The 17660-nt window shown below is 46.3% G+C and overlaps 2 protein-coding genes across 9 annotated transcripts in view; one reads left to right on the forward strand and one right to left on the reverse strand.

The window, feature by feature from the left end:
* abi1a (abl-interactor 1a) overlaps positions 1–11931 on the forward strand; it is a 41868-nt gene extending 29937 nt beyond the window's left edge. For 2 of the 8 annotated variants that reach the window (XM_068582268.1, XM_068582264.1), the window contains 6 exons: positions 87–227; positions 4389–4489; positions 7242–7544; positions 9801–9887; positions 10621–10806; positions 11555–11931. In XM_068582268.1, the coding sequence (XP_068438369.1) occupies positions 87–227; positions 4389–4489; positions 7242–7544; positions 9801–9887; positions 10621–10806; positions 11555–11730 (994 nt within the window). In that variant the 3' untranslated portion in view covers positions 11731–11931. Of the gene's footprint in view, positions 1–86; positions 228–4388; positions 4490–5095; positions 5108–5338; positions 5456–7206; positions 7545–9767; positions 9888–10620; positions 10807–11554 lie in introns of all 8 variants that reach the window. The other 6 variants (XM_068582265.1, XM_068582270.1, XM_068582266.1 and 3 more) reach the window with 4 other exon arrangements.
* Positions 11932–13234: 1303 nt separating this feature from the next.
* pdss1 (prenyl (decaprenyl) diphosphate synthase, subunit 1) lies at positions 13235–17607 on the reverse strand. Its single transcript, XM_068582272.1, has 11 exons — positions 17415–17607; positions 16524–16591; positions 16295–16430; positions 15851–15981; positions 15586–15727; positions 15382–15493; positions 15072–15181; positions 14884–14964; positions 14595–14708; positions 14380–14460; positions 13235–13986 (listed from the first exon to the last, which is right to left on the reverse strand). The coding sequence occupies exons 1-11, from the start codon at positions 17571–17573 to the stop codon at positions 13846–13848; spliced, it is 1275 nt and encodes a 424-aa protein (XP_068438373.1). The 5' UTR covers positions 17574–17607; the 3' UTR covers positions 13235–13845.
* Between the last annotated feature and the right edge of the window lie 53 nt (positions 17608–17660).

Below are 17660 nucleotides of genomic sequence, written 5' to 3' on the forward strand. Positions count from 1 at the left end.
TCGTGATTATGATTCTTTATTTATTTATTTATTCGTTTGTTTATTTATTTAGTTTGTTTATTTATTTGTCTTTCCCTCGCGGTCAGGCGCAACACGTCCTACAAGACTCTGGAGCCGGTGAAGCCGCCCACGGTGCCAAACGACTACATGACCAGCCCCGCCCGCCTGGGCCAGCAGCACAGCCCCGGACGCACGGCCTCGCTCAACCAGAGGCAACGCACACACAGGTAGAGCACACACACACACACACACACACACACACACACACACACACACAGGTAGAGCACACACACACACACACACAGGTAGAGCACACACACACACACAGAAAAAGAGAGAAAGAGAGAGAGAAAGAAACACACACAGAGAAAGAGAGAGAGAAAGAAACACATACAGAGAAAGGCAAACATACAGAGAGAGAGACACACACACACACACACACACACACACACACACAGGGAGACACACACACACACACACACAGAGAAAGAGAGAGAGAAAGAAACACACACAGAGAAAGGCAAACATACAGAGAGAGAGACACACACACACACACACACACACACACACACGGAGACACACACACACACGCACACAGAGAAAGAGAGAGAGAAAGAAACACACACAGAGAAAGGCAAACATACAGAGAGATAGAGAGACACACACACACACACGGAGACACACACACACACAGGGAGACGCATACACACAGAGAGAGAGAGAAAAAGAGAGAGATATACACACACAGACACACACACAGACAGTCAACACAGAGAGAGAGAGAGAAAGACACACACAGACAGAGACACACACACACACACACACACACACACACACACACACACACACACACAGGAGCAGCGCTGCAGGTTATTAATAGACTGTTTTCTGTTTCATATCATTGATAATTAAATATCTTTCATTATGTGAGACAAACAACAGAAAGATGTCTCCATGAGCGTCAGGAGCTTTGATCTGATCAACTTCTATTTTTACACATTTCACCAAAACGCTTCGTCCATTAATCAGAAAAATAATAAGTCATAAATTAGTCGACAACGAAAATAATTACTGGAGGGGACGTTCTTTAGACTTTGCAGGAAAAGGTTGATGTGTATTTATAGATTAGCTGCAGCAGCAGATCCACACACACACACACACACACACACACACACACACACACACACACACACACACTACTTAAAATCAAGTCAGGTTTAATTATATGAGATAAAAGTCTCTAAAAAAAAAGTGAATAAAGTTTAAAAAGTCCAGGAAAAGCAACGGAGGATGTTTCCTGAAGCATCAGCAGAGTGAAGAAGTGGAAGAGTTACAATGTAGAGAAATAAAAGAACAGTGTACCTCCGAGAACTACAAAGTACTTTGGATACACAATAACAGAAGTACTTGTACTGGCAGGAGCACCAATAAGACCTTGATGTGTACTGAAAATGATGCAAATGAACAACTTTTAGCGACTTTAAAGTTCAAAAGCTTCCAGTTAAAGAATCTCAAAGGAGTCGGCATCCAGACATTGTTGCCCCCTGCTGATGTGATGAAGTTATAGATCTAAACTTACACAGCAAACTTCATAAAAGTCTCTCAAATTCATGGATAGAAACGGGTGGATTTAGTGCTGCGGCTCCACCTTTTTAAAAGCCGAAGACTACGCGTGTTCTCGTGTTTCAGTGACGTGAGCGAAGCGTCTCTTCAGAAACAAACCTGTTCCCCGTGTCCCACTCTTCTAATCTGCGCTCTTGGTTCAGCTGTTGTGATGTTTTTCACAGCTCTTCCTCCTCTCCGCTGCACTAAATCCAGCATTTAATGTTCGTCAGAAGGGGTTTTTCTTTTCTGCAGCCGGCATCGCTTTGATATTAATATCTGTAAAAGCCTCTGATTATGAAGTGCCGTTTCAACTACAGATGGAAACCCTCGAACACGACTCTCAAGGATTGTTACCCAGAAGACTCTTTCATCAAATTTGAGTTACGAGCGAGAGAAGTAGCCTCATTAGCTAAAAAGCTCTTTATGCTGACTGTGGCGCTCATAAATATTACACACGTATTTTCATTTTCCCTTCTGTGGAGACCAGCGCTTCTCTCTGGCTCATGTGTGTTTGCACAAAGCTGCTCATTCATGATAAGTTCTCCTTTTTAATTTATCAACTAAAACCAAAGTCCAGGACGTCTTCAGATGCTCGTAGCAGCATCAGCATCACTGATCTGTGGTCTACAGCCGCTCTGACGTCCGTTCACGATACAAAACATTTAGTTTTTTATCGTGCCAGCTGCTCTTCCTCAATCTACTCATTGACTTCCTTGTCTGTTCATTTAGTGTTGAATCAGCTGCAGTGTGGGATGTGTCCACTTAAAGGCAAATAATATAACAGCTAGAACCATCTGGTATATTAAAAACCACAAAAAGACGACGCTCATGTCATATTACGATATCCAAAATCTCAGAGGAACCTGCCCTCGTTATGATATTTATATATTATATAGTGTGTAAGTCTATTTTTCCCACAAAGTCACGGCGACGCCTCGCTGGTTTAACTTTCTGTTCCCTACATGGAGAAAAGTGCTGTTTTCTCTCCGTTGGCTTCTGGGATTTTTTATTTTTTGTCTGCTGCTGTGAGCGAGCGAGCAGGAACCCTTGAAAGCCTCGCCGTGCGTTACAGACGGACGATTTATAAACACCGGGGTTTTGTTTTTTTTAGTGGCGGCTGAGAGGAAGGTGGAGATGGAGATGGAGGGCTCTTTATCTCACAGCAAAGCGCTTTGAAACAAAGCAAAGCCGGGGAAGGAGAGATAACTGGGTTAGGTTGAAGGAACTGCAAAGTTCTGGGGGGGGGGGGGGGGATTAGAAAGGATGAATCCCAACATGCAGAGGAGGGAAGTAGGACGTGACATTGTCTGGCCTTCACACCCAGAGACACTCCCACTGCCACCGACATCCTTCAGGGGGTGAAAACCCTGCTGTTGGTGCCCAGAGAGCCTCCACTGACACGGATCAGAGAGGAGGAGAGGGGGCTGATGGGAGGAGGAGATAAAGGGGATGTTGTTCAGAGGGATGGAAGGAATCAGAGGAGACGGGGGGTGAAGGGGTGAAGGGGTGAGGGGGATTCACTTCACAGCAGATGAGAGGACGAGTGTTAGACGGTTAAGGGTGAGAGGTACAGGGAGAGGAATCGGTTTGGAGGGGGGGATGAAAGAGCTGGAAGAGGGCGAGGTGGAGGTCGAGGGGGCTGGAATGAGGATCAAGGACAGGCTGGGAGAGGAGGAGGAGGAAGAGGAGGAGGAGGAGGAGGAAGGGTTTAGTCTGCCGGGGCATTGATGTGCGAGCCCCGAGGTCAAGCGCAGGGTGAGCAGCGTTTATACGAGCGACTGCAGAGCTGACGGACTCGCTGCCCAATAAAGACAATCCTGTCGTGTGTTTAGTGCATAGTTATGACTGTAGTGGATACCATGGCCTAAGTTTAAAGTTATTAGTCGCCACTTAACTGAAACTGTCTGAAAAATGCAGCTTCACAGAGCAGAGAACAGTTTTATACCAAAATACTATGTCTGTCACGATGATTACTGAGTATTATTGAGTATTATGGCTTCAGCTCACAAGTATTTCCCTTGTTGAGTAGTACTTTTATACATTTTTTTTAAAGATTAAATATATTTCTATCAAAAAACACTTTTTATTTAAATGTTTTGTTTGTTCTTGTTGAAAAAAATAACCAAAAACTTAAAGATCTTTAATTATCAAAGATGTGAAAGTAACAACACGGGCATCTTTATTACTTATTATTATAAACAGTCACAGGAATTTGTCACATTTTAAACCTTTATTTACATTCAGGCATAAGTAAAAAAAACCTTATGTTTTGACGATAAATATGTGAAAACACAAATTCACATATCTCCCCTCAACACACTGGCACTGATAACACTGACGGTCTGCATCTGTTAGCAACATCTGCATCTGAGGCTTCAGTTCATTACATGAAGTCTTTGATGCTTTCAGTGTGTGTGTGTGTGTGTGTGTGTGTGTGTGTGTGTGTGTGTGTGTGTGTGTGTGTGTGTGTGTGTGCACACACAACCACAGCGCGTGTGGTGAGTGTTTCGGGGCCAATTGGAGGATCTGAATCGAGCTATTAAAGTGGATCACATGAAGAAGAACATCATCTACTATATTTAATGGTCTGCAGCTCAGTTCCCAGAAGCCAAAAAGACGACGATCAGCATGAGAGAAGAAGAGCGAGCTGATAGAAAGTGTTACAGGCTGATGAATCTACATGACACAGACGCAGCACACGTCTGTCCACACGTCTGCAGCGACGCCTGCTATGCAGTCTGAGCAGCTCGCCCTGAGTAAAACACCCTCTCTCTCTCCCTCAGTGGAAGCAGCGGGGGCAGCAGCAGCAGGGAGAACAGCGGCAGCAGCGGTATTGGCATTCCCATAGCCGTGCCTACGCCCTCCATCCCCAACCCCGGACCAGGTGAGCTTCACCAGCTGCACATGACACAGAGACTCCTTGCTGGAGTTTTTAAAGGAGGGCGGGATCGTCCTCGACGAGCTTCATGCATTGTCATTATGTTTTAAACCCACCATGATTGATTGACAGCGCCGATAACCCACCGAAGAGCTCCGCCCCACGCTCCAAAATATCCTCCAACCTGAGGGAGAGTTTACTTTGATAGTAGACGGGCTGCACAACACCACGTCCCACCACAGTGCATTTCACCTCCATTACTACCCAGGAATACTCCAGTATCGGGCGTCTCTTGACCCGGTGTGTGTGAGTGTGTGTGTGACATGCGTGTGCAGATAGTCCACGCTACACACAAAGCCCGTGTTTACCAGACAGGGGATTAAGCGTGTCCATTGTGTCCCCGGCACAGCTGAGTCTCTCTTCCACTGAGTAAAATAGGCCACGCCGCTGCAGGCCTGCTGCGTTACAGCGGAGCGGCGAGGCGCACGTAGCCCCCCCCCCCCCCCCCTCCTCCTCGCCTTAGACACCGTGCACACGCCTCAGACACCGTGCACACGCCTCAGACACCGTGCACACGCGTTAAACTCCTACAAAAGATTTGAGCTGAGCAAGAGAATGTTTCAGGTTTATGGAGCATCTTTTCTGGAGCGCCTCATCCTGAAACACTTGACTCGTACCGCAAAAGAAAGTGGGTCCAGGTTTTTTTCCTTGGTGAAGCGCTCCTCCACCCAATTCCCCACCGCCCAGAGGGGTTCCCCGGGTGAAGCAGTAGTGATGTCATGTCTCAGCGTCGAGGTGCAGGAGAGATTTTAAATGGTTACTAATGCAAACAAAACAAAAAACCCCTCCTTTCAGTCCCGACCATGTCTGCTCCTCCGGGAGCTCCTCCGCCTCCCCCGCCCCTACCTCCTCCTACGGCCGGGCTCGGCCCCCCACCACCAGCTCCTCCTCCTCCTCCTCCTCCACCTATAGGTGAGCCACGTCGACCTCGGAGGTCCGCTCCCCGTCGCCGGACGGTGTGATAATCAGCACGTTGTGATCCTCTGGCGGTGGAGACGCACAGATCTCGAGGCGTCGCGCTTGTGGACGAAGCGTCTCGACTGTTTGTTCACGCTGCGGGCGGGCGGGGCGGGTCATCTCTGTGCTGCTTCGGCTGTGCATCGTTTTAAATAACTTTAAGAACGGATGCAGCTGGGATGCAAATTTTAAGCCGGAATTTTAAGCTTTGAAACGATTTGTATTTTCTAAGTACAAAGTAACTAAATATTCATATTTAGGAGATGAGGAAGGTTGGAAATGTGATTGACAGCTGATGCCGGTTAAAGGAAATGACCCGCTGGTCGTCTTGCTTGCAGTGTGAACAGACTTCATGGGCTTCTTTTTGGGAACGGGTTGCATACTATGTATGTGTTTAATCCTCCGTGGTGGTGGTGCTTCCTCTTCACTCTTCACTCGTCTGCTTTAATTGGCTCATAAAGAAGTCTCATATCACCCACGGCCTGGCAAACGTTATGAACTGCCTTCACAATCTCCACTAATTTGACCTCAATCTGCTGTATATCTGGCAAGGTTACCGCCGTTCAGACGAGATGATCATTTAAACATGACTTTAAAACTGAGGCCGTGAATGTGAATGTGAAGGCTTTACCTGAAGGACTCTGAGACTTCTTTCTGCACAGGTATGTCACTGTTTATTTATTTATTTGACCAGAAAAGTGATCGTGGTTCAAGCTGCATCAGGTGAAATGTAGTTTATTGTAGTTTGAATCATTTCTGAGACTGACAGAAGAACCATCTTCATATTTTTTGGGATTTGTCTGGATCTGAAGCTTGTGGCACCAACGTAGCCTCGAGTTAAAATAAAGTGAATAACATTGAGCTAGCTTACATGTTCGGCTATTTCCCTACTGCTACTGACTCAACTGCACATTTAAACATGTTTAGATGTGCATGCAGACCTGAACAAACATGTCTGTTAATGGTGCAACTGGATTTAGCTCATCGCTACATTTGAAATGAGCTAGTGGTTGCGACGAAGTGGCCGCCATGTTGAGAGCCATCGAGAAACAACGTCTACCCATCTCCTAACGTGCATCTTTAAGAAGTAATCCATAAAATACAAAACAATGACTCAATTCTGTGACTGCTGATGTCACAAACAATGTCTTCTGGGTAATTTCAAGCGTTCGACTGATCACTTGAAACCTGCACTGCTCACCCTCCAACACATCGACGCGCTCTCGCTCTGTTCACCCTTCTGCCGGAGACGATATGCAGCGTCAGTTTGCTCCGCCGTTCCTCTGCGTCTCCGCTTCCTCCGTCCCACCTTCTCCTCTCCTGAGAGGACTTCCCGTCGTCCAGCAATGTGAACAGGAAATACTCGAGCAGAGCAAAAAAAACGAATCTCTTCCTCTCGATCATTCGGTTATTCTCTGTCATGATTCGAGGTGCGGGATCTTTTGGGTTGACCTCTTTCGACTTCTGCATTCTCCTTTTTTTTTACCATCTCTGTGCAACTGTGCTATCAACCAGCAATCTGTGTTGCTTCCCTTGCTCCCCTGCTTCCTCAGATTGTTCACTAAATTGTCTCTTTTCTCACGGGGTGTGGGGCTGGGATCTGCATTTTAATGATCTCACGTTGTCTTTTACCATCTGGTTGATTCATGTTTTGGGTGCATTTTTCTCTCTCCTCTCCCCCTCTCTGTCTAACCCTCCCTCTCTCTCCCTCCCTCTCTTCCCTCTCGGTGGGTGTCTCTAGTGGTGGCCCCCGGCCCCGGTCTGGGTCCCGCCCCGATGTCCCAGTTTGGAACCATCTCGCGGCAGATCTCGCGGCACAACCCCTCCAACTCCTCCGTGTCCATGGTCTCGGCCACGGGCACCTACCGCCGGGCGCCGTCGGTCACTTCCCAGTTCTCCTTGCAGCAGCAGCAGCAACTTCAGCTCCAGCAGCAGCAACTCCAGTTGCAGCAGCAGCAGCAGCTCCAGCAGCAGCAGCTCCAACAGCAGCAGCAGCAGCAGCCTCATATTAATGGAGGCACTCCCGGCTACGGCCAGAACTCAAGTAAGGCCCTTCTGTCTCCGGTCCCGGCCGGCTTTATAGACCCTCAGCCGCGTCCCCGAAGCACTAAAACATCACTTCAAAACATCACTTTCTTCCGGATCATGCGCGGTCACGATCTAAAAAAAAAAAGCGAGCTAACCTTTTGAAGTCGCCGACCAATCTTTCATCTTTTGCGAGTGCGTCGCTGCTCGTCTGAAGGTCAAGATCGATCCGATTTATTGACTTCCTCACGTCTGAAACAACACCGAGCCTCGCCTGGTTTAAAACGTTCCCTTTTCTCTTCTCGGTTTCTCGCTCGACACACGAGCGAGAAACCACTTAACGGCCGATCAGATGAATAAATGAAGCTTACTTCTCTATTTGTTCGAGGTGAAATACCTGGAGCGTACATTTTAGGTAAAAGGGAACTGCGTTGAACAACAAAACTATATCAAAACAACTCATGCGGTAGAATCAACAGTAAATAATCATATTTAAAGCACTAAACCGTCTCGCTGCGTTTTAAATAGTCATTTCTTTTAGCGAAGATGCTTGTTGTTTTGCTGAAGTACTTCTCTGAGTCTGCTCTTGAGTCGCGGCCTCTTCTCTAACCGGGATGTCTTTAATATTCATGAAGAATGCATCGTCCTTGGATTTCACAGCTGATACAAAACCAGACAATCGATGTCTGCCTCTCCAAAGTCCCAGCGTTCAGCCTCGTGCTAAATAATGAACACCAGGGAAACTGTAAAACGTTGGATTTCCTCCGTTTATTATGTGAGTTTTGACTTCTTAAAAATAAAACCTTCCTCTTGGATGGAGATAACGTGATCTGGATCTGGAAACATTGCATCTGTCTGGAGATTTTTCAAAGTCTTCAAAGCTTCTGAGAAACCAGCTACAAGTGCAGTTCAGGGATCTTTGAACCCGGCGGGAGGATTGTTCTCCTCCCCGTAAGAATGTGGTCACACCGTATGTTCTGCATTCACACCTGGATGAGATCAGATCACAACAGCAGCTCCAGATGTGGCCGCTCGCCGCTCGCTCACAGCAGACAGCATTGAGCTTCTCCTGCCGGGTGTGAAGGTCGCTCTGGTGTCTGACCTCTGGTGTCTGACCTCTGGTGTCTGACCTCTGGTGCCTGACCTCTGGTGTCTGACCTCTGGTGTCTGACCTCTGGTGTCTGACCTCTGCCTCCTGACCTCTGGTGCCTGACCTCTGGTGTCTGACCTCTAGTGTCTGACCTCTAGTGTCTGACCTCTGGTGTCTGACCTCTGGTGTCTGACCTTTAGTGTCTGACCTTTAGTGTCTGACCTCTGGTGCCTGACCTTTAGTGTCTGACCTCTAGTGTCTGACCTCTGCCTCCTGACCTCTGGTGCCTGACCTCTGGTGTCTGACCTCTAGTGTCTGACCTCTGCCTCCTGACCTCTGGTGCCTGACCTCTGGTGTCTGACCTCTAGTGTCTGACCTCTGGTGCCTGACCTCTGGTGTCTGACCCCCGGCCTTCGATGTGCATTCAACAGAAGCACAGAGCTCGAAGTCTCACCAACTTTAAATCGATCTCTTCATTTTTAAACGTAAACTAAGAACTTAAAGTCGGGCTGAACGATTGTGCAAAAAAATCAGCGGAAATCTTTTTTTTTTTTTTACCATAAATATTCCCATTTTTAAATGATTTTTTTTAGATCTGTACCAAAGAAAATGTTTGTTTTTGTTTTTTAAAGTCTGTAGGAGATGTAGCTGCTGTACCACTTCATTTCAAACCGTATTGTTAGATATCCTGATGACTCGCCGCCCTGATTCAGATCTTCAGGGTTCAGCGGGTTTGCAGGGATTTGGGTTGAGGCTTGTTCAAACAGCGCCTCCCTCTGGCCGGCAGCCGCTCCCACATGTTTTGTTTTTTTCTGACTCGTGGTGTCGAGCCGTCCGATCGACAGAAATCAAACCTAATCCGTGGGTTTATCCTCCGTCCTCTGAGAGAGAGATCTCCACTCAGGCCCCACGTGACTCATCACAGACGTCACCAAAGCTACAAGCAGTTGATTTAAATATATATATTTTAAAAAAATCATAAAATGAATCCGACACGAGCTCTCACTCTGCTGCACATCACTTTGTCCTGTTTCACGCTCACAGTTCTTGCAGTGTGTTTGTTTTCTCTCGGGGGGGTCGAGGTACTTTTCACCACCTTCTGTACATTCTCGGTCACTGATGGGCTTTGTCTCTCTCTCCTCCTCTCTCCTCCTCCTCTTCTTCCTCTCTCCGCTGTGCTTTCAGTGTCTGTCGCTCCTCCTCCTCCCCCCATGCCCCAGCTGACTCCACAGATACCTCTGACTGGCTTTGTGGCCAGGATGCAGGAGAGCAGTAAGTGAAGAGGCCCAGACATACTTTCCCCCTCCTCGTCCGTGCCCAAACTACTCCCATTTCTAGAACACCCAGCATGCATTGTGCTTGTTCATCTTCCTCCCTCTTGTCTTGTCCTTTTTTGCAGCAACGAAGCATCCAAGAAAGCGTCTCATTAGGAGCGCCATCATGCCGAATGTAACTTCTTCCCTGCTGTCTGGAGGCAGATTTATCTCCTCGGCTATTAAACTACATTCTGAAGCAATAAAGCTGCATCATTTATTTATTTTTTAATACAGCGTGTGCAGTCGGAGAAGCCACCTGCTGTTTTTTTTAGTGATTTGTGTCTCACCGTGGTATTCATATGCTGAGCGCAGCGCTGCAGGGTTGAGCCGAGGTGAATGATGATGTTCACATGAGGAAAGGAGCCGGAGAAAACACACAACCGGAGACGAGTGGACTCTCTGCCGCCCCTCGTTGGACAAAGAGACGCATTACATCCAAATATCCGGTTCAGGGAGAATCAGGAACAATATTTGTTAACAAGTGAATTAGTGTCAAATAACATTAATCTGAATGCATCTACATTACTTTTTTATTACTCTAACATACATTTCCTTTCATAAAGTGTTATTAATTCTGCATGATTCGGCCGCCGCCCTCACCAGCTCCCGCCGCATGTTGACCCCGGTGCTCCTTGAGCTTTTTTTTTTTAAAATCTGACAATAAAATAAAATCTCTCTCTCTCCAACAGTTGCAGATACTCCCACTCCGCCCCCTCCTCCGCCCCCGGAGGACATCCCCATGTTCGACGACTCCCCTCCGCCCCCGCCGCCGCCGCCGGTGGACTACGAGGAGGAGGACGCGTCCGTGGTGCAGTACAGCGACCCCTACGCCGACGGAGACCCCCAGTGGGCGCCCAAGAGCTACGTGGAGAAAGGTCAGCAGGCGTTCATCCAGGCATCTATATGAATGTTTATTCTTTGAATCAAACTATTGTCTCATTCGTTTGTGTTGTTTAAGGTTTACTGTATGCTTTGAATCCTTTTTGTTAGTTTAAACACTACATTTTATCACTTTTTTTATGTTTACACTCATATTTCAAACATGTTTGGTCTTGGAAATTTGGTTAAAAGTCGTGAAAATCCACTGGTCACAGTGTATGAACCCTGAATACATATGACGTAATAAAATGATACGACCGGCATGAAGCAAATATAAAGATAAAACTCACCATTACGCCGAATTAGTGTGAGCCTGAGCCGGTTCCGTCTCGGTGTGATGTGTGTTTTATGTCCCGTTAACTCCGTAAATTAAACCTTTAAGGCCGGTCCACTGCTCAATTTAAACCCGCTTCACAAAGACAGGATGTTGAAAATGGAGGCAAGGGTTTTTTTGGCGATCTTAAGGACGTGCTGCCTTGATTTTAATCCAGAACACCAAGTTGAAACGGACTTTTCAAGTTTCATTTTTGGGGTAACCATTGCGCAACATGTGTCCGGTCTTTTTTCAAAATAAAACTTTTTTTTTTCTCCATTTATTCTTTCTCTGCGGCCAACGGACCGGTACCGGGTTGGGGGGACCACTGCTTTAGAGCCTCTTAACATTCGTCGTCTCGCCCCCCCCCTCCACCCCCCCCACACACCTCTCCTTTTTCTAAACCAACCTCCCTCCCGGTGTCGTTTCAGTGGTGGCCATCTACGACTACAGCAGGGACAAGGACGACGAGCTGAGCTTCATGGAGGGCTCCATCATCTACGTCATCAAGAAGAACGACGACGGCTGGTACGAGGGCGTGTCCGGCGGCGTCACCGGGCTGTTCCCCGGCAACTACGTGGAGTCCATCATGCACTACGCCGACTGAGGAGGGGGGGGAGGGGTCGCAAACAGTAAAAGTCTATTTATTCAGTCACATCATAATCCACTGAAGAGACTGACCGCCGCCATTTTTGACTCCCGAGACGCATAGACGCAACTGTATCCCTCCTTCTCCTCTATCTTTTTTTTTCATGACAGAATGTTCTTTCCCTTACCGATTGCAAATAAAATGAAAAAGTAATATCTATTTAGTTTATTTTTGGTGTTATACGGGGCGGGTTTGGACGGGGGCATTTATGGAATATGTACAACCACAAAAAAGACTAAAGAATTGGACCGCACGCTCCTTTCTCCCGCCGCTTGGACTCTAAAGACGACGGTCACACAGCTGAAGGATGTACGACGTCATCGCGGCCTGGACGCAAATAACGATTAGCGAGACTTTTATTTTGTGTTTTTTTTTTTTTTTGTGAACGTTAAGTTTCGATGGAGCGAACAAAGCGGCGACGCCTCCAGTCGACGCCGCTCCTACTGTCCGTTGTACATAAGTGAGACGCAGCCGCTCGGGTTTCTGTAATGTGAATGTCGATTTTATATGATAGTTCTAATTAAGTGATTAAGTCGTCCATCCCACACGGAGGCTCATTCGTGAAATTATTTACAAATTAAAATACTGTATATGGTATTATCAAGACAATTTACTCCTGGCGCTAAAAAGCATGCAACATTTTAAAGAGATAATGTAATCTTAAGTTTATTACCATTATGCTTCCGTTTCGTTGTAAATGTATTCACCTTTTTAATTTCTTATTACTGTTGAAATCACTGAACTTTTTTAAAAGACTCTGAAGTAAATTAAGCCCCGCCCCCTCACACGGTGTCACACACTTCCTGAATCATAAATGGGAGTTTACTTTTTCACACATTTGGATCCGTTTGACGCGAGAGAACACATTCCAGTTTGTTTTTTTTGGAACGATTACGTCACATCACTGTTTATTTTCTACTAATCCGCATCTAATCTGTGGGATCCAGAGGGGTGAGGCGGCAGAGCGATGTTTAGAGCTGGATTTGTCGTGCCTGACACACAAACACACACACACACACTGCCATGTGACAATTGAGATGTACCAGTCGACCAAGAAACAACTCTAATACCTCGGCAGCCTCTGAAACATTAAACCCTCCGGGCTGCACAGGTGTACATATTGTAAGATCAGCTGTCACTCATTCACCTCGACAACATCGCAGTCGGCCCTCGTAACGAACCCTCGAACATGACATCATTCCTTCTTTTTTTTACCATTTCAGGATATTGCAGCTTATGCCTTGATATTTTTGCCCGCTTGCTTTAGAAATCTCCAATTAAAAAACGCTCCGGCTCAATTTCATGGGTAGAAATATTGAACTCTGTCTGTCTGCCCTTCATTTGTACATATAATAATATGTTGATTGAAAATGTACAGTCTTTTATAATAAACAATTCTATGTACAACATGCACGCTGTGGTCACTTGGAGGGAATTAAAAAGAAGAAATAGACGCTGTAAATAAACAAAAAGCATAATTTTAGGTTTATTTGATCACACACAGTCCTTGAAGATGTTTAAGGCCTTGATAGTTGTTTTTTTTTCTGGGCACTTTGTAATAAATAAGTAACCGGAGAACATTTCACAAGTCAAAAAAAAACAAACGCGTGACTGTTTGGCCTCGGAGGTGCGGACGGATGGAGAAGAGAAAAACAAACGTATCCATGACGACGTTTATCATCCGTTGTGTTTAAAATGACATTTTTTCGCCAGCGCGTGAGAAACTAAATTCAAGCATAAGACAATCACAGTACGTGAGAGATGGATTGCAGTTTTCAGTAATATCCGTTCATTTAAAGTTCATAATATTTCCTTTTTCCAAGTTATCAGTCAGCAAATCTGAATAAACAGACTTGCACTAAAAGCCCCGTGTATATATATGTATATTTATATATATATATATACATATGATGTGTAGCAAACCAGCACCAGGGGTCCATCCGAACCAAACTCGTGGTTTTTAGCGCGACGTTTCCGGCCGACTCCGGCCGGCGCCAACGTGAGAGTTCAAGGTGAGTTGCTGTGTCTCCCCCTGCAGGTGAGCTGCCTGAAGTGCAGCCTGGCGGAGGAGGCTCACTTGTCTCTGGTGAGCACCATCTCTGTGAGCCGGATGAGGGCGTCTCTCTCGGCCGACGGCCTCAGCATGCTGATCTGCCTGATGGCTTCGTCGCAGTAGCGCTGGGCCAGGTATTTGGTCTGCTGCACGCCGTCGCTCTAGAAGAGGAAGAGGAGGAGGGGTTCATCTTCTCGAGTGTTCAAGCTCTGCACCGGCAGAGCTCTACTTCTTTCTCAGCTAAACATGAAGCTGATTTAAGGAGCGTTTTGTGAATCTCTAGTAAAGTTGTCCTGTAAAAACGTGCAATAATCAGTCAATGATAATAACGTGCAGTTAAAAAGGCTCTTCCTCCATCTCCAACTAATAGCTTAGGTAAGGTTTTGGTCACATAATGTTGACTAAACCTTTGAATATTCATCCACCCTCATTTACAATTAAAAACAAGTCCCATACAGGAAGTCTAGTTTAGGTAGAAACTCATCTGGAAGCTTTTGAGACATTTCATTTAACCAACACATTGACGTTCTCATTCAGTGTGTTGTTGGTCGCACCTGGAGGACGTACTGCCAGGCTCGATCGATGTCTCCTTGAGAGCTGAAGCGTCTCATGATCATGGCATGCAGCTCAGGAAACTGAAAGAGGGAAAGAAGTTGACGTAAACCGACAGTGGGCAGCGACACTTGGTGCTTGTGTTCCAGTAACTTAAATGTGCGACATCGATCCCTCTCTCTTTCTCTCTCTCTCTCTCTCTCTCTCTCTCTCTCACCTGCTGACACGCAAACAGGACCGGCCCGGTGGCCAGGCCCAGTTTGAGATCGGCGGCTGACGGCTTCCCCAGGTGACTGGCTCCGGCTGTGAAGTCCAAGACATCGTCCACCAGCTACAAGTCAGAGGGGAAAAACAAAAAAAATTAACCTATAGTATCATCTTATACACTTAAAAGACATAAACAGATTTTGTTTATGTTTTATGAGGTTTTGAGTTTCATAAACTACAGGTGGACATTCTTTAGCCTGTAAGGAGTAGGAAAAAAAAGCAGAAACTCCAGTCTGTACCTGAAATGCAATGCCGACGTTCTCCCCATACTTGTAGGCTATTTCATGAACGTCGGGATCAGAAGTTACCTGAACGCAAACCTGGAACGATACAGAAAGACAGTCAACCTACAGACAAACATGTAAAGTGCAGGAACAGAGCCTCTTCTGCAGCGCCGTGATATTTGTGTGAAACAGAACGTACATACTGCTTTACAACTGTTTGCAATGAGACTCGCCGTCTTCTTGAAGGTTTTCTCGAGGTAGTGTTTGAATCTCTCGTTCTCGTTCTCCTTGGAGCCCAGCTGCATGAACTCACCTGGAGCACAGACACAGGTTGGTTTTAAATGAACTATTGGTGAAGATAAATCATCCAGAGCGCCCTCTGGTGGCTGGATGCAGTATATAATTTAAGCCCTACACTTTCCATGTTAGCAGATGAGACATGGCCTAAATGAAAACATAAATATAACTACTAAAGACCATCACTGACTGAGTAACATGAACAATGTGCTGTACCTCGCACCAGATCCTCCATCACCTGGGACATCACTTTCACAACCGTGTTGTCACCGATACGAGCCATGGCTATGGAGGCCGTTGACAGGATGAAATCTCCAGCCAAGATGGCCTAAGGGATAAAAAAAGATTAACATATTTACATCCTTAAAAAATGAAGTGAAATGAAAAGGAAACGTTCAGAGTATATTTAACTTCCCTCACCTTTTTTTCCCCCCACAACCCATTGATGGTTCTCTTTCCCCGTCGCTGATCCGATCCGTCGATGACGTCGTCGTGCACCAAGCTGGCAGTGTGGATCATTTCTGCGATCATGGCGATGGTCCTCTGGCCCGGCAGCAGATCTCTGCAGAAGGATACAGACGGACCGCAGAGGTGAGATGACATGAACTCCTGCATGTGTTTTACAATAGGGTGCAGCAGCAGTAAAAACATTTTGTTGAAATGTGTGCGAGGGACCAGAGCTCACCCAGATCTGTTGCTGTGAGCGTTCAGGGCCCGAGCCATTAGGACCACAATCATCGGTCGGATGGCTTTGCCCTTGCCATCGAAGTAGTAGTCGCATAGCGACTTCAGCTCGTGTTTGGATACAAATAGCTCCTGGGAGGAAATGAAATACATGCATTTTATTTCACTCCATCTTCAGATGACAACACTTGGATGGCTCACTGGTTGTCTGTTATTAAACTTGGTCTGTTTTTTTTTTTTTAAACATGTCGGCTGAAAATGTCCATTATTTGACAAGCTGTTCTACTTCTGGCGCCACAGCAGCGTCTGCGTTTCTACAGCAGCTCATGCTTATGACTGAGCTTTTCTATTGTGTGCACTTTACCCTGTAAATGTCCACCACTGCGTTACTTAGAAAAGGAATACTTAATCCAGAGTAAACATCGAAGGCAGGTGATAAAGGTACCTTTCTGATGTCATCATATAAATTAGTTAAATCTTTCTGTGCCAGTGTGAAGGGGTCCTTTAGCTTCACATCCGTGTGTAAATGCTGTCTGCAACGGCAAGACTGTAGTGTCCGAGTCAGCAGCCGCGAATTGTGTCTGGAGAAAAAGACAAACAGCAACTGTCAAATACACACATATCACAACTATGTGCAAAACAATGCTGTAAATAGTTTGGTTACGACGACTCACCCGGCTAGAGATGTGGTAGAGTTAAAAGCTTTTGGCTGCGTCTGTGTAGGTTGTGCCGATAGCTGCCCCTGAAGCAACAAAGGGACGCGATATCAAAGGATTTTAGACTACATTTAAATCATTTAAAGACCAAAAGAGTCATCAGATGATCCCAAACATTGGAGAACAAACTTAAAACGAGCTAGAAGTGATTAGCTGTGAAATGGCAAGATGCAAAATACAAATAAATACAATCTGAATTCTGCATACATCTTTTTAGGGAGGAAATGTTGCACAAGAGGTTTTTGTTGGAAATCAGAATAAGCTTTGTTGGCCAAGTATGTGGACACATGGCTCAATGTACCTCTTGCACATAACACTCAATATGAGGATAGAACATAGAGCTTAAAATAAGGACAACAAGCTGAACACGTACTGAAACAGGTGATGGATACACTAACAATATCTACGTGAAAGTCAAGCGTGAAGTAGCAGGTGAGAGTCAGAATCAAATGGATTCATTCATGTTATAACACATCTCAAAGGATGATGACACTCGTTAGGCGTAAAGCAGACAACCATCAGAGTAAAGGCCGGTAGTAGATTTATTTATGCACTATTAGGAGCAGGTCTTGACCTTTATGTGAGGAAGTTCTGCACATGCCAACAACCAACCCAGAAGTTAACAAGTCCACGTTAATTTGTGTCACTTACAAAACGAGAGACTCTCTTGCGTAATAAAAAAATTAAAAAAAACATTGTAGGAAAAAGTCCCAGAAAAGCGGAGTAACGTCAACACACCCGGTGTCGGGAAAACGACCAACGACCACATTTCATGTTCTAACTGACAGCTCCGCGGTGACCTTCCTGGGCTCGGCGGCGCGCTCGAGCCCAGGAATCCCGCCGACTCACCTCGCTCCCCGGCCCGGAGCTCCACGACGTCCGCCGGACAGAGGACGTGGAGAACGGCGGCACGGACCGGCCGTTAAAGTGCCTCAAGGTTTCTAATAGACTCGTACTCGTACAGTTCGCACGCCACCTCCGGCACTGCCTCAGCCACGGGGACGCCATGTTCCCCGAGCATTCGGGCGTCAGACTGGTTATATGTTTGAGCGGAACCGGAAATACGTGACTTGTAACGTCATTCCCGGACATGGC

The sequence above is a fragment of the Clinocottus analis genome, unplaced genomic scaffold (genome assembly GCF_023055335.1).
Source record: "Clinocottus analis isolate CAN_PGR_092001 unplaced genomic scaffold, fCliAna1.0.p SCAF_18, whole genome shotgun sequence".
NCBI lineage: Eukaryota > Metazoa > Chordata > Actinopteri > Perciformes > Cottidae > Clinocottus > Clinocottus analis.

Excerpts from the sequence above, each read along its gene's own strand:
- pdss1 (XM_068582272.1), bottom strand. The coding sequence starts at position 17,573 with ATGGCGTCCCCGTGGCTGAGGCAGTGCCGGAGGTGGCGTGCGAACTGT. Across the intron at positions 14,965-15,071 it reads TTGCAAACAGTTGTAAAGCA|GTTTGCGTTCAGGTAACTTC; the intron begins GTATGTACGTTC and ends GTATCGTTCCAG. Across the intron at positions 14,461-14,594 it reads TCCTGTTTGCGTGTCAGCAG|TTTCCTGAGCTGCATGCCAT; the intron begins GTGAGAGAGAGA and ends TCCCTCTTTCAG.